This window comes from Gymnodraco acuticeps, unplaced genomic scaffold (assembly GCF_902827175.1).
Source record: "Gymnodraco acuticeps unplaced genomic scaffold, fGymAcu1.1, whole genome shotgun sequence".
NCBI classification, from domain to species: Eukaryota; Metazoa; Chordata; class Actinopteri; order Perciformes; family Bathydraconidae; genus Gymnodraco; species Gymnodraco acuticeps.
Window position 1 is genome coordinate 886,212 of NW_022991168.1, and position 17,106 is coordinate 903,317.

A 17,106-nucleotide genomic window follows, 5' to 3' on the forward strand; every position below is an offset into this window, starting at 1 on the left:
TTCTATCGAAAGTCTGTAATTGGCTCAAGCTACATTTTAGAGTTGTCAAAGATATTTCCAAGTGTCATTTACGGTAAATAATGCAATGCATAGTTTAGCATAAGTCATAAATAAATAAAGCAACGGTTAAAAGCTTCGTAGATTTTTCAGAATCATACGGCTAAACTCGTTAGCTACAAGTGAAGCAGCGAAGTATTTTCAGCGTCAGGTATTGAGTCTCTGGCGACTGGAAGGGCATAGCGTCTTTAGCTTAGTCGAGATATTGAGTTCTCACAGGCTGTACTTCGTGGGGGGGTCGAATGGTTGTATCGAGTCTCCATCCGTGACCAATCAGAATAATGCTTTCCAGTGTCATAGGTCGCTGCAGTTGTATTATATGTAAAGATCCAAGCGCAGAAACGCGAACTTCAAAAGCCATTGAAATTAACGGATTTCTCACTGTCTTGTTCTGTTGGGTTTAATGCCCATTCTGTTGAAAGAAATATCGCATCTTAAAAGCTGAACAGACAGCGAGGATATATTTATGTGCTTATGAATAAATACAATATATTATTGAACATATAATAGCCTTAGTCAGATAAAGAAATGCGAAGTCATAATGGAAGGATACCAGAAAAAAATTAAAATAAAAGCCCCCCTTTCTCCACATTGCTCTAATTGCTGTGCAGCAGCCCGGAGCCAGACTGCTTGCTCTCTTCTCTAATGCCTGAAAAATGGCTGCTGAGCGTTGAATTTAAAACAAGGAGTGAATAATCAACGACTGATCTGAAGTTGGAGTGAATAACATTGAAAATTAATAGATCAATGTGGGATTTGGGGTGGTAGATATTTAAATAAATAAGAAACTATAATTTGTTGTTTTTAGCATAGTTTGTGTGGGACACAGTTACGTCACATTGGGGTTTTTATGAGAAGTTGAGAACTGATTGTTATTATTTCATTGCATTGTGAATTTCGTGGTATTTGTCATTAACTGAGAATTGTACTTAATTATATTTTAGAGGAATTTAATTACATACGGTAACGTTGAGGGAAAGTAAAAAGAGGTTTTACTGAGTATATAAAGTACATTGAGGTTAAGGTTTGATTCACATTAAATATAATAGTGGATTATTCCACCTAGATTGGACATAGAAAGAGGAGAATTTGTTAAACATTAGATAACCCTTGTTTCTCTGAGAAGAGAAGACATTCTATTCTAAAAGGAGCTGACACATGGTGTCTCTTCACTTGTACACTTGAGGGGTCAGAGTTCATATGGTGAGGGATTCCATGAGTGATATGCGCCGGCCTGTGCCTTTACCTTGGACTTCTAATAGAACTGCTCGGGTCTTGATAGATTGAGTGGGGAAGTTCATGAGATCTTTCTAGAGGGTTATCAAGAATAACTTTTATCCAATGACCTTTCCCCTCTCTGTCTGTGTCTGTGTATTCTCTTGTTCCGATTAACCCAGCCAAATCTTTTTTCTTATTTTGTATCTATATCTACGCCGGGATCCGGAGTCGAGGCTGATCTTCTTGCTGTAGTCCTGTGTCTTGGATCCTCTATCCTGAGTTCTGGATTAAGTCCTGGACGTTTCGGGTCGTGGCTGAACCTGTCTCTGCGGTCCTGCCTTGGGTCTCGTCATGCTGCTTCCCTGATGGCTTCCTCAGGATTGTAGCTGACATCCTCATGGATTCATCTTCTTATTACAGACACATGCACTTCCTAACATTCGGTCTATAGCTGTAAAATGTATTATCTCTTCAATTTACACACGGCATCTATTGCACGTCTGTCCGTCCTGGGAGAGGGATCCCTCCTCTGTTGCTCTCCCTGAGGTTTCTTCCATTTTTTCCCCTCAAACTGTGGGTTTTCTCTGGAAGTTTTTCCTTGTACGATGTGAGGGTCTAAGGACAGAGGGTGTTGTTTTTCTCATACTGATATTCTGAACAATCTGTGCTGTTGTATTTGCTGTAAAGTGTCTCTACTGTAGGCTAATTTTATTATATGTACAGCCCTTTGGCTCGACCAAAAATCGTTTATAAATGTGCTATATAAATAAAACTTGATTTGATTTGAACAAACTCACTGTAGGAAATATATATTGTAATGTTATTTAGGAGTTGTATTGATCATACAACAGTGAGATAGGAAACTGAGAGCGCAAACAATTCACCACAATTGTGTTTTAAGGTTGTGTAACTTTGTTAGTCAGAGGGAAGCTGTTAATGTTTAAACATTACAGAGGTGCTGCACGAGGCTAAAAGCCATCTCACACGGTTTGATAACACATGGAGGTGATTGATGAGAGAAGCTTGTGGACAGCTGCAGGGCCCAGGGAGAGAGAGAGAGAGACAGAGAGAGAGACAAGGTACTATGATCAATAGCTGGAGTAAAGATGTACACGAACAATGAGAGTAGATTAAGTTGTTTTGTTTTTCATGCTTTTCACCAAGGCTCATTTGAGTGGTTATTGTTTTAATGGAGTGTTGTTTTGTGTTATATTGTGTAAAATATAATGTACCCACATGCATGTGGTTTATTTGTCACAGTTCATTTTAAAGTCAGCCACCTCATGGCTAGATATCATCTCTGAGAGTCCATTGTGTTAATGAGTAAGAGGTCCTTTTGTTCTTCAGGCCACATGTTCAGGATTATCAGCATCCAAGTTATTTGACCCCATGAGGTCAAGAGTCATTCTGTTAGACCACAATCTTTTGTAAGACAAATCATTGTTCTTTTGTCACATTTTGAATTACATAAGATTTCATTTTTGCTAAATCAATTTATCTATAAATGTTGTAGTTGGAGTTTGGTGTTTGCTAACATTTTTAGGAACGACATAGGCCTACACTTGGGTCAAATTACATTACTGTGATCTGATTAGTGTGCTCTGCAGGTTTACTATTGTTCTGACCAAGCAGTGGGATTTTTAGGTACAGGGAGGTTCTTTCATAGTGTGTGAAATATGCGATGCTGGAAACATGTGGGTGTTGAAAAACATAGTTTGGGTAAATATGTCACAATGGATGAAACGATTATTAGAGGGAGTTTTTGTAATATCATTAGTATACATTAATTGTGTTGTTTAGATGGCAGTTAACTACTAAGACAAATAGTATGATTAGAAAGAGACAGAGTGGAAAGGGTTGGATTTATTTAACCTCAGTGTGCTAGAATTTCTATAGGTAATGCGTCCCGAGACCTGGACTCTCTCTCTGCCCGTCAGACGGCTAAGACCCCGATCCGCTGAGCAAACAAAGGCCTATCCCAACCAGGAGACTGCTCCTTCTCAATAGACCAGACAGAGAACCAGAGCTGAACCAACAACTGCATCCAGAACTATCTCCACCTGTGGCATCCAGAACCAAACAGCTTGCTGACAGGCAGAGATCTACTCTCATCAGTCCCTCAAGCAGGGCATGAAGTTCCAAGCTGAGCCACGAGATTTGGCACAAGAGCAAAGTGTGGGACATGAGAGCAGAATCCGCCCTCCATAAAGCAGCAAAGACACTGTAAAGGAGGAGATGAAATGCAAAGCAGTACAAAAACCGCGGCATGATGGGGGCTGCAGATGTAGCTGGGCAGATGGCTGCCTCAAAGAGTTACAGCTGATGGACAAAGGGGGAGGAGTCAGAATCAGAGGAGTTGGTCGAGCAGAATGTGAGGTGGCTGGGGTCGCGGCTTTAGATGAACCAGAGGAGAGGGGAAGGGAATCAACGGGAATGAGTGAGTTTACACATAAACACACTTATTATAAGCGCACATTTGAAGAACTTTAATTGACTTGATAAATAAGTGAAGAAATAGTTGTATTAACCATGAATTAATCAATTGGTAAATTAACAATAGCAGTAAAGAGGAAACTATTAAAGTAAAATGAGAATCATCCTAAAACACACTGAGGGATAAAGGGGGAGACATGACAGAGTATCATCTTTTTATTTAAAGAGACTCTTGGTCCATTATTACAAAAACATACAACACTCAAATATAAATTAAAAAAGGCAGTGATACCAATGTTTCCACAGAGGTGACTGGTATCGTACAGCACTGAAACACGGATTTGACAGCAGCATAATGACAGAGTTATGAGAAACATTCAATCGACAGATGAATTTGTACATTCGATTTCTCAAAAGAGCATGGAACGTGTTGACTCGTGCGTTACAGAACATTTCACTTGCACTGCACCACCTTGGTTTTCTAAGCAGTATACGCAAACAGTCATTATATGCAACCTGGAGCTTCTTGAGGCTTGCCTTCTTATACTTGACCCACAAGGGGGCAGTATAGAGAGGAGTGCAATAAGCTCTAAAGAGGTTCACCTTAACCTTATCTGAACACCAAGAGAGTTTTCTAGCCAACATGTTGGCTTGCATATATAAGACACGCCGCTGTCTATACATGTCCTCATCATCAGCCATTTCATCTGTGATGATGTGTCCCAGATACTTAGTGTTACAGCAAACAGACAGCACCTGTCCTGACAGGTAGAATGTTGGAAAACAAAGGTTCTTATCCCCTTTTGCTCTGCAGATCATTACAGCGCTCTTCTTAGCATTGTATTTAACGTCAAATTTGACTCCGTAATCAGAACAAACATTTAGCAACTGTTGAAAACCAGCACTGCTAGGAGAAACAATAGCCAGATCATCGGCATACATAAGATGGTTTACAATCACATTACCAATCACACACCCTGTTTTACAGACACTTAAATCATCTGATAGATCATTCATATAGATATTAAAAAGTCACAGTGAGAGGAGCCCCCCCTGGCGGACTCCATTACCAACACCAAATGGCGCAGAGACTGCATTCCCCCATTTGATCCGCATGCTCTGGTTGGCATACCAATAAGCCAGGATCCTAATTATACTGTTAGGCACACCCCTTTGTCTCAATTTTAAAAACAGTTTATGATGGTTAACTCGGTCAAAAGCCTTAGAGGCATCAATGAAACCAATCAGAACAGTGGAATTCTGTCTTCTATATGTTTCTACCATTTCTTTCAAAGCATAGATGCATAGCTCAGTACCATGCTTAGCCTTGAAGCCAAACTGGTTATCTGAGGTACATAAATATGAACATAGTCTATCTAACAAAATTCTTTCCAAGACTTTGGATAACACACTGGCTAGAGCAATTGGTCTATAGTTATCCAAGCTCCCTACCTTGCCCGCTTTGTCCTTAATGACAGGCACCAAAGTAACAGTCAACATGGAGTCTGGCAACATACCATGAGTCATGAGGCCGGTAAAACAAATGGCAAGAAGAACGGCAACCTTCGGGCTTGCCAGTTTAAGGTGCTCTGCAGTGATTCGGTCAGAGCCGCATGCTTTATTATCAGCTAGCTGTGCAATTGCTCGATAAACCTCTTTAGCTGTGATTCCCACTGTGTCACTCTTCACAACATCACCAACTTTGTAGGGGTCACTTTTAACACAATTAAGTATATTAGAGTAATGTTGCCTCCACAACTCAGCTATGTTATCGGCTCCAGATACTCCCTCTATGGTACACTGGCCCTGTTCAGAGCTCTCACCTCCTTCCAGAAGCCAGTCACATCATTATGAAGCAGCTTTTCAGCCATAGAGTCCGCTCTCAATGTTTCTGTGTGTTTGTTGACATAACGAACTGCATATTTATATCTAGCATTTGTACGCTTTTTGAGATCCAGGACAGGCCCCTCTCTGGGCCTACCTGCCTGGACCCAGGCCCCAAAAGCATTCTTGGCTTCAGCGTATTGATCAGCCACATGTTTATTCCACCCTGGCTTGACGTTGTGTCTCTTCCTAGAGTAGGTACAGCACGGTCTACTGGCCTCCCATACAGCTCCCACAATACAATCATACATGTTACAGAGGTCTTCACGGTGAGAGTTTTCATTACAACCCACATCAACACACAGAGTTGCCACTTTGGGTAGATATACATCACTCAATAGGACATCAGTTCTCCCATAGTACAATAGCCTATCCTCATTTGTGAGCTTGGACCAATCCACTTTAGTGTTACAGGCATTTTTAACCTCCTGAGACATCTCAGGGAGACTATCACAATCTAGTGACATTATAAAAGGAATGTGATCTGACATTGATGCCTCATACACAATCTCGATTGATCTTACAGTGTCATGGGCATTAGCAGTGCTTATGCAATGGTCAAGCCATGAAGTTGTATGCCAGGCCTCGCTTATATATGAATAGCTATCTGTAGGCAGAAGTATTTGGCTTGATAATATAAGATTGTTATCATCACAAAACTGTAGCATATGCTTAGCAAACAAGGACCTTTTGTCTGATATGTCAGCATTCATATCACCCACTACAAAAACACTGGTGGAATGATTATCAGCAATAAAAGAATGTATAAAAGCAAGTCTGTTCAGATATTCATCTTCATTATGCTGTGACTCATATGGTGTATATACATTGAGAATGCTAAACTCCTTGTTATTCATTTTGATCTGTACAGCAATACACCAGTCAACTTCAAGCCTGATGACATTAATGACAGTGTCCAGCTTTTTGTGCCACAGGATAGCCACGCCCCCTGCTATCCTTCCTCTCACTATTCCCAGAGATAGGTCCGTAGTGGACTCACCAGCCCCGTGAAAATTGTCATTAAGAGAGTTCAACTTTCCCAAGTCCTGCTTTGGTAAGAAAGTTTCTTGCAAGCATAAAATGTCACATTTTTGTAGCAAGTTGTCCACCACTACACGTCGGATCCTATCAGCAGCGCTGTTGCCCAGGCGCAGCCCGCGACAGTTAAATGATCCAACCCGCATAACGTTTAGCTAAGCAGCTCAGCCGTAGCCCCATTCAGTACCCTCGCACCAGCAAAAGGTCTAGCTCTGCTAGCCCCTATCACCTCCGCTTTACGTGGTTCATAGTATCTTCTCACAACTGAGCCTTCAGGCCAGAGTTCTGGGTTAAACATCTCCGCAACTTCATTGCACTCAGCACACACTTTAAACGAGCTATATCTGCTGCTTGCAGTGTCAATACGGTGACAGTTAACATCACGGCCGAGTTGTTCAGTTAGATATTCGGACAGTGTCTCAGCATCAAGGTCTGGCGAGAATTTGGTAGCAAAAACACTCACCAACTTCGTACGGATCACTTTGATATTCCCTTGTGCAGCAGTGCCAACAATAGGCTTAGGCATCCTCCGTTCAGGTTTCCCAACAAGCTGTTTAGATAAGGCAGACTGGCCCTCGGCCCTATTCCTCCGACCTCGGCCCTGTTTCACAACTTGACTCCATACCTGCGAATTTACCGCAGTTCCTCCAGGGCTCACACAGGCACTCACGGTCCCTGACGCAGCGAGCGGGTCAACACAGTTGGGATGTACTACATCAGTAGAAGAGCCGGGGGGGCTCACATCCTTCACCAACACCGCACCATTACCCTGAGCGCTCCCACAGGTAGTTTCAGCGTCACTTGGTACAGCCAGTCCTCCACCATGACTCGGCTCCAACTGGCGTTCTACGGCAGCAACTCTGCTGTCCATGGTCGCAGCCACAGCACGCAGGTCCTCACCGATATCTGCCTGAACTTCCACTACGTGTCTTAATGCGCAAACCTCGCTGTGCAGTCGCTCCATCTTGCTCAGCAGGTTGGACACATCCAGGTTGTTAAACGTAACAGGCGGCAGCTCATCCAGGTAGTGGGAGACAAAACGGGGGATGTTTTCACCGCATTCATTTAGCACTTTTAGGCAGCTTTTAATATTGTTTGCATCCTTCTGGTTGCCTTTAAAGGCCACACACCGCTGCTTGGTTTCAGAACAGAGTTCAAACAACGTCTTTTTAGAAGTCTCGATCCATTCGGAATCGAAGGTGTTAGAGGCTACAAGGACTAGCTCGTCCTGGGTCATAGTTTTAATTTTAACCGCCAGGAAGTTGAGTAACTCATCCTCTACAATAACTAGGCCGTCAACAGTCTTATATATTGTAGGTTTTAGTCGAGGCCGGTGGTTTGAATCGGGAGCTACCGAGCCATAACACACACCATCAGCCATCTTGTATAACCATATGCTTCAATCTTTTCATCATGTTAACAAATCATTCTTCAAGAGATTTTTATTCACCTGTGAATAAAGTACTGATCTCATTTGTTACAATATTGATCACCATTAAAAGGGTAATTTTAGGAACCACTCTATAAGACAAATCTTTATTTGTATGGATAAGGCTAAAGGGAGAGCTGGTGCGAAGCCAAATATAGTATTCCAATCTATAAAGTATTGAGTTCACCATTGTGCCATAGTTATTACCATAGGATAAAGTAGGGAGTAATTCTTGCATGTTCGGACACCCGGGGTTCCACACACTGCTAAATAATTTAACATTGTTTTTAGGTAGACCAGAATTGAAGATAAATGAGTATAATGACCTATGAAAAGCTACACAGGTCCTAGATAATAATGATATGCACAAGTTTCTGAAATAGATCTATTAAGACATTTTAATATAGATTAGGTGTTAATAAACTGCAGTAGTAGTACAATAAGGAAGTGACATTTTTTTTGGCTAACACTTTTCAGGAAATGTGGGAAACAGCTGTTCCAATGAAAAGTTAGAGATATCTGGAAAATTATAGTTGTAATCGTGAATTAATAAATGATGGCGCTCCATATATACAGATTTTTGTAGACAAAGGATACTGGCCTATGCTGAAATATCAAAGTCTCTGCAGAGCACGACACATGGCCAAAAAGACTGAGACCAACTGACCTTGGACCCTGACCGACAGTGTAACTTGAGAAGGCACTGTCAAGGACTGACCAGAGTCAGTCCTTGACAGTGCCAGAGGGTGTACCTGACCAAACTTGACTTTACAACCTGACAGTGTGATTGTGAATGTGAGTGTATGTCTGCATGTGATCAGTGCAACTGCATGATTTAAAACAATGACTAATCAAGCATGCTTTTGGACTAACACATTATTCTGGGGCTCTGTGGGCAACGAGAGGTTTCCTACAATTCCACAAAAATTGGAAAACCGTACAGGTGACCCGTTTCTAATCTACTTGATATTTCACTCCCACAGGAGGTGGCAGTTTGCAGAATGTGAAACTCAAACTAAAACATGAAGATTCTGTTTATTTTAGGACTGAATGATGGAGAGAAACACTTAATTTCACTGAAGTGTTTACTGTGGAAATGATGGATGTACATTTGGGAAAAATGTTTGGTATTTTCTTATAATCCATTATTACCTGAAGGTTTTCTTCCCATACAGGATTTTGGTTACACATGAGTTCATGTGTAAAAAGGGGGAGTGTAAACTTCACAATCTACATTTTTCATTGACAGTTTTAGAATTGACCTGCTCCATATCTGGGGATAAGATACTGTTTGATGGATGTTGACATGTTTCTAATATTGATTGAGTTATAACAGGTAACACAGATGCAGAATCAGTGGCCCAGGGGCTACTGTGGGAGATGTAATTCCAGAATGGAATACTGAAGAAGTTGACCTATGATGATGAAACAATTTTGTAATATTTCAACAGGTATTAATGTAACTGAGGTTTGAAATGTAGAAAGAACATATTACAGTTAAAGCTAAAACATAGTAATGTAATGAAACATAATTTAATTTAGACAACATCATGTCTGGTAAAGAAGTAAAAGCCATATACTTTATTGTTTAGGTCATTATGGGGATATACATTTCATCTAAATTCATAATAGAAAGACATTTGATGACAGTTTGTTGGAATTCTGTATTCATTTTTTCAGCGTGATAATATCTAAGCACTGACAGGTAAAAGCAATATCACCAGGAAATCATTCACTTTGTCAGTATCATGATTTTGTTGTTTTTGAATCCATAACATTAGTGTGTTTCTTTACCAGAAACATTAGCAGTTCATATTATATTTAGATTTTAAATAGGATCTCAAGGATTTCATTAAAAAATAAACACAGATGCTTGTCAGAAATTCAGAGCTATTGAAATATGTTATTTAGTTTACCTAAAGATGTTGGGGTTCTTATTTAGTTGGCACAGTCCAAGTATTAAGATTCTGAAGCTGCACTGGCAGATACAGATGAAGCACTCCAGATCAGACTCAGATGGGTGTGTCCCAGTCAAAAGCCCAGCGGATGCCAGTGGCTGGGGGTGTTGCCAAATTGCTAGAGGGCGTTGCCCAATTTCCCCATTTGTTCAATTACAGGATTTAACCATAAAATGGCGCTTCATTCACAAAATACACAAAGACAACTGGGTGTTGATGAACTATACTGGAAACTGTAGATCCTGCTCAACAGGATGTATATGTGTATTTATGTCGAAAGTACTGGCTTGAAACTATATGCCAGTCTTTGTTTCATGCAAAAAGACCCAATAAACACGGACATACGATGATATAAAGTTAATACAGATATATGAATAATGGAAGCACATATTTTAATATCTTCGCCGTATTTTATCATTTTACGAAACGGAAAATACTGGAAACTGTAGATTCTGCTCAACAGGATGTATTTACCAGGGAGGGGGTGAGGTAATCAGGTAAACGGAGTGATACGAAACGAGACGAAAAGAGACAAAGAGGGACGGCGGGAGACTGTGATTGAAGTAAAGTGACAGACAAACATTGAGAATTTAGATATAGTTAGATAGATTTAGAGTTTTGAAGATTCAACTATGATGAAGAGAACTCTGAACGTGAGTCAAGCTTTAAGCTTGTTTTTTGACATGGAGGAGGAGGAATCTGTGATGTTGCCCTCTGTGTCGTATTGACAGAAACCGCTTTGAAGCGTGGCACAGATAAAGACAGAAAAAACAGATTTTTGTACATAATGTGTATATATATATTTGTATTATATTTATAATAACACTTTTGCCTTATCAGAATGAAATCCCATGCTACCTCAATCAAACTTTCACATTATCATAGTGACATCCCATGTATATATTTCCAGCTTTTAAATGGTTTCGTTGTGTATGTTTGTGTTACCTATGAAAAATAATATCATTTTCAAAATCTGTTTTTACATTTTGTTTGTGATTTTGGGTCCAAAATGTTCATATAGTAGAAGATCACTGCTCTAAACAAAGTCAAAAATCCTACATCCAAACGAAATAAATATAATTAATTATGATGAATACGTTAAGTCTTGTTCATTGTTTTTCACTTTTATTAAATGTTTGATATTTCCGGTGGAAATGGTGGACTATCGGACATTCAAAATGCAGCATATTTTCACTCTTACACACATATATTCTCCTTTTACATACATACATCTTCACTCTCACACACATATATTCTCCTTTTACATACATACATCTTCACTCTTACACACATATATTCTCCTTTTACATACATACATTTTCACTCTCACACACATATATTCTCCTTTTACATACATACATCTTCACGCTTACACACATATATTCTCCTTTTACATACATACATTTTCTCTCTCACACACGTATATATACTCACACATTCATACATTTTGCTCTCATATTATCATATTTCAATGCACACATTCATATATTGTCACTCACACATTCATGCATTTTGTTCTCATATTCATATAATTGAATGCTCATATTTATACATTTTGCTCTCATGCGAGATCTACTAAAACAAAGTATGTCATGGTAGTGGTCAGCTGTTAAACACAAAAGTGTATCTTAAGGGCTGTAAATATAATAAGCCTGTAGTCAATTTTAGACACAGGCTTATTATATTTACAGCCCTTAATAACATTCATTTTCTGGACTCAATGTGTGTCTTGGCCGTTTTCTTTGTTCCTAGCAAACGAGTGCTTTTTGTTTTGAAATCACTTCCGCGAGTTTTGCGGGCCTCCCCCCTCGCTCCACTGACCATTAGACCATTTAGTAAGGTAACAAGCAAAAGGGCAAAAACGCCTCTCACACGCTCTTCCGTTTACTTTTTTAATAAAGAAAAACAAATGGTCCGTAGATACACGGACTCATATAGCCTATGTATGTATACTGTAAGGAGAATGTATGTGCGTGAGAGGACCAGTGTGAATTACGGCATAGAAATATGCAAACACAAACCTACAGACTGGGGGATGGGAGATCACAGGAGTGGGGGGGGGGGGGGAGAGCTGTGGAATGTGACCCTTGGGAGAATTCCTCCACACATTCCGATGGCCAATTCGTTTTAAACAAAGAGTTCGCAACACAGGACAGCATAGGCAACATGGGGGGTGGGGGCTGGTGAACGGTCTGGTCAATGTTTGTAAACACAATCCCCAGGATGTGTCCTAATCAGGAGCCGGGTAAATGAGAGACTGAGGAGCCCCCGGAAAACAGATCCCGAAATAGCTCGTCCTGGTTTCCGCAGCAGATAGGCCTACAGTATGGTGTCTGTGTTATGTCAGTCATTTTAAATAAAACGTTGAAAACTGAACTTGAAAATGGTTTCCTCTTTTTATTTTATTTATCATTTTCGGGACGGGGAGACGTGTGTGATTAAAAATTAATTTGCAGAAATGTAAAGTGATCTAACTAAGTTCTATTCATATTCTTGACGGGAAGAGCAGTGTAAATGGGTGGCCATATGCATTTGAAAAGCAATATAAATCACACAGTTATTATACAATAGGCTATAAAAGCACCATCGATAACCATTACCTTTATCCAATTCAAACTTTGGACGGGAAAAAAGGAAGGTGTACATGGTTGGGCTATACTGTAGGCCCAGGGGCGGCGGGTGCTGTAGGCTAGGGAAGGCTAAGCCTTCCCAAATATTTGTGTAACTGCATCCTGGTAAAATAAAAATATAATGTCTTTGACATTAGCGCTGCTATGCAGCCACCTGTGCCCTGTACCACGAAGCCAGTTCAACATACCCTGTATATGCTTGAGTTATCTTAACTAACCCTAACAAACGCGATCTCGCTAAACGGTCCTACGGCGCTGGTTATCAACTCGGTAAATCAAGCCAGGGTTTCTCTCTCCAGCTGAGAACGCGTTCACGTGAAAGGGGCGGGGTTAGCTACATTTGACCAATCACAAACAGGGACAAGTGTACTGACAGCGCAACATCATACTTCATTAATGAAAAGTAAACTAATATTAGACAAATATGAACTTTAAGTATCCATGATGACTTAAACATATAATCCAGGATACAAGCCACATAGTTGCACATGCAAGGAGAATACAGAACAACTCGTTAAAAAATAAACTACCGAGTGTTTGAAAGCGTACAACAGTTTTATGATACTGCCCCATCTAAAACACGAGGGGATCTGACTTTATTACATTTGAGTTGAGTGTTTCATCAACTTAATGTGTTGCTTAAAATAATACGTCTGCATACAGTATATGTGACAATGTAACTAAGTGTTGCACGGCCAGATACGGCTCGAGAAGCTGACTCAGATAAGGAAATATTGTGATATCGATGTGAGATCGATGATCTGATTGATGATGTGATGTCAGTGTGATATGAATGATAAGTGCGACACGTCGGCGTCTTCTCTGCATACGGCAGTTTAAACTGCATTTCCTTTTTCCTGTAATATGACTTGATAGATTTAAACTCCGCACACTGAGCTCTGATCGGTCAGCAGGCGGTGCTTTCACTGAGTTGATCTATTTTCTATAGACGCCGGAGGCGGGCAGCGTAAGATGAAAAAAAAAGTTATTTAGCCTTCCCAAACCTGAGCCTCACGCGCCGCCTATGTGTAGGCCTACTGTATACATACAAAGGCCATTCAAGCTAGAGTTCTTCTGGAAATGTTCACATCAGGCACCTTCAAGTTAAACAATACTAAACAATTAACACAGTAGGCCTAAATGATGTGGATTAAACCACATTTATTTAGTTAAAAATAAACGAAATATGATTTTGTTTGAATGATTAAATGTCATCAGGCACCTTCAAGTTAAACAATCAGGTGCACACTTTAATGTGCCGCCACCTCCGGACTCGGCTTGACTCGGTTTAAAGAATGCACACATGTGTTTAATCGTTTATGTCAGATATGTACTAAGTAGCCTAAATACATTTGTTCCTGCTCAAGATTAGATTCAACTTTATTGTTATTGCACATATTGCAGGTACTGAGACAACGAAATGCAGTTTAGCTTCTAACCAGGGGTTCAACAAGCAGCGAAAAGTAATGTGCACAATACTACAGAAAACAATTAACACAATAAATTATGTGGATTAAACCACATTTATTTCGTTAAAAAGAAACAAAATATGATTTTGTATGAATGATTAAATGTAGGGTGAATTGCCCTAATGTGGGACATTTTTGCATTTCAGACTTCGGGAATATATTGCGATATGAAGCCGATACAATACATCAAAATCCAGTAGGCTACCATTCCGAAATCCCCAGTAATATTAGACACTAATAATACAGTAAACTATTAACACTGTACATATTATTGTTTGCCCGTGGGATTAGGATGATCGGTAGTGAGACCCGTGCTGCATTTTCCTCCGGTCGGATGTGATATAAAAACAAAGCGATTATTTTTGTTGTTGTAAACTCACGTGGATTAAATTTAGTGCATTAATTTCAACTCGCGAACATATGATACATTAAATGATCGTGAGGATGATGATTGAAAATCGTTTGTTTGAGCCTGGATGCATTTCCTGATCTAAAAACATAGCGATGGTTTTGTACTTACGCCAACGTGAATTAAACATTATTTTGTTAAATAAAAACATGGGGATGTTTAGTAAATGATTGCATGTCTCTTATTTAGCACAGAATATGATCCTATCCGTGACATATGGATCTTAACAAATATCCGCTATATCAGATACCTGTAGATCAGCTGTTTATTTCACATGAGTTCCAGTGTGGCAACTTTTTAATCACGGCTCCCCCTGGTGGATCCATTATCCATTGCAGCTGGTTTCATTATAATTAAATGTATTTATCAAGGGGGCGTTTCAAGTCCTGCGGGGGGGGTTTCCTTTTCAGCAGGGGCCCACCCCGTGCCGATCACGGACCCGCACGGGTAGGCGTCTGAAATGGAGCGCTCCATCTGTAGGAGGTCTACAATTAATTTAGAAAACCTGTTCACAGACGTCTGTTGTTTTAAGACACCCCACCAACAGGCTCCAAGCGGCCTACGCAGTGGTGGGCCAAAAAGCTGAGGGCCCAGGAGCCCTGAGCGTAGGCTTGAGGGATTTTTAACAGATTTCTCCACACAGGTTGCTGGCGCCAAAAGGGGGACGCAGGAGGCTGACACAGCGGAGTTCGTCTGGCTGAAGGTCATCAGGACAAAGTGGCTCAACCCCAGGCTCTCCGGCCCCGACCGAGTGACCCAGCGGATCTCTCATGCCGTCTGCCTAGGAGAAAAGGGGGACAGCTCGTACCACGGGAGCCAGTGTGCGGCGGGGAAACCACCTGCTAAGACGAGGCGACGACATCAGGACGGCCGTGATCCTCGCAGAGGAGGTCGACTCGGAAGCTGTCATCAGTGGACTGGACGAGAACAGCAGACTACTCGGAAGCGGCTGTCAGCGGGCTGGGGGACTTGTCGAGGCAGCAGAGGAGTCTACTTCTCTCTGATCAGTTCCACCTGTGAAGGGAAAGCCGCATCTCCCCCTCCCTATCAGCTGTCCTTGTTGGCTATTCCTCCAAGGGGGGGGGCTGATGATTCACCACAAGGAGACTGCTTTCTAGCACTCAGGTTACACCTCTCATGGTTCCTTCACTGCCATGGAAAGTGGTGTTCTGTTCCCAAATATTTCAAGTACTTTGGGTCTCAGTTTCTGATAGATTTATACAATGTTGGGAGACGGACACAGTAGAAAAGAATGACAGGGGATATGTTTCAAAATGCCTTGTGTAAGTTTATCTCTTGAGAATGAGATAAAAAGGGGGTGTTGAGGAATTGAGGGAAAATTGAAGTAACATGAAAGTTTGAAGTGAAAGTTTGATACAGCGTATTTTTGGTATATTCATCTTAATGTCCCCTGATATATAAGAAGTGTGTTTTTATATATTCATGTTGTAAGAGAATATTTTAATCCGATCTGTGTATTTAGAGATTCTCAGTCTTTCTTGCATGTTCCTGTGTAACTTCTCAGGAAGACACAGGTCAAGAGGTATTTTGCCTTTCCTGTGGTGGAGGGGTTTGGGCACATGCGTAGTTGCAAAACAGAGGTGCTTTGTTCCGATGCTTGGTATTGATTAGACGAAAGGCGGGAATATAGGCCCCTCCTCTTCTAATGTATAGATGTGTTCCTGTCTCCTTTGTCTCCAGAGTTTGCTTGGTGTCTCATAAAGAAGTTGTGAATATACCTTGTGAATTCTCCGGCCGTAATATACTCTCAATAAATGTCAGAGTTTGACTAAGGCGAATCCAGCTTCCATTTCTTTCACGAGCATTGGCTCAGCATTGATAACATATGTTTTCCTCACACATGTGTGTACTTAATTACTTTGTATTTAATAGTAGCAGTTTATATGAACAAGAAGCTGGAGATATGAGAAGTGGAGGGGACAGAGAGGAAATACCCTTATATAGACATATGCTATCAACAGCAGAGGGTATAATGTGTGTGCGTGAAACCTGCTGAAATACCAGATGTTTTTGCTTCAAACTGAGACTGTTTCCGGATCATCTCGGCTGGCGCGCGCTAATACGCTACGAAAGCCCATCGTTTGTATATGGGCCAATAGATGACCTGAATGGGAGGACCATGCACACAGCTCCTCCTGTTGTTTTTACAATATCTCCTGTTGAGTCCTGGTGTTCGTTCTCTTTTTCCTGCTGCCAAGACGAGTAAGTAAGAGTTCCCAGCGGGAGGAATCAGGGCCGGAGTAATCCGGATTACTTCGTGAAATGGTGTTATTGTGTCTGTTGCCATTAAATCAGCATATTTGTTATAACCTTACCAATGGTTGCTGTGAATTCTTCCTCTGTTAATCTGACCCATTCACAAAAGGACGCGTGGAGGCAGGGGGGGGCCTTAGAGCCCCCGCCAAAGAATGACTCTGCCACAACATAAGGTAAAATTAGGCCGATTAATAAGATGTGAAGTGCTTTGTAACTTCGACCCGCTTGACTGAATACTGTTAGAAATTAAAATCAATGTTTTGATAGCATAATGTACCTTAAATATACCTTCAGTTTAAATGCT

The 17,106-nt window shown here is 40.8% G+C and overlaps 2 protein-coding genes across 3 annotated transcripts in view; both read right to left on the minus strand.

Moving 5' to 3' along the window:
• The window catches only part of LOC117560691, a 12,120-nt gene extending 4,253 nt beyond the window's left edge, over window positions 1–7,867 (minus strand). Inside the window, exon 1 of the mRNA XM_034237636.1 lies at window positions 7,094–7,867. Coding sequence (XP_034093527.1) covers window positions 7,094–7,867 — 774 coding nt within the window. The remainder of the gene's footprint in view (window positions 1–7,093) is intronic.
• Window positions 1–17,106, minus strand: part of si:cabz01090165.1 (uncharacterized protein LOC100333421 homolog) — a 493,854-nt gene that overhangs the window by 231,976 nt on the left and 244,772 nt on the right. The gene's annotated exons all lie outside the window — the stretch shown is intronic.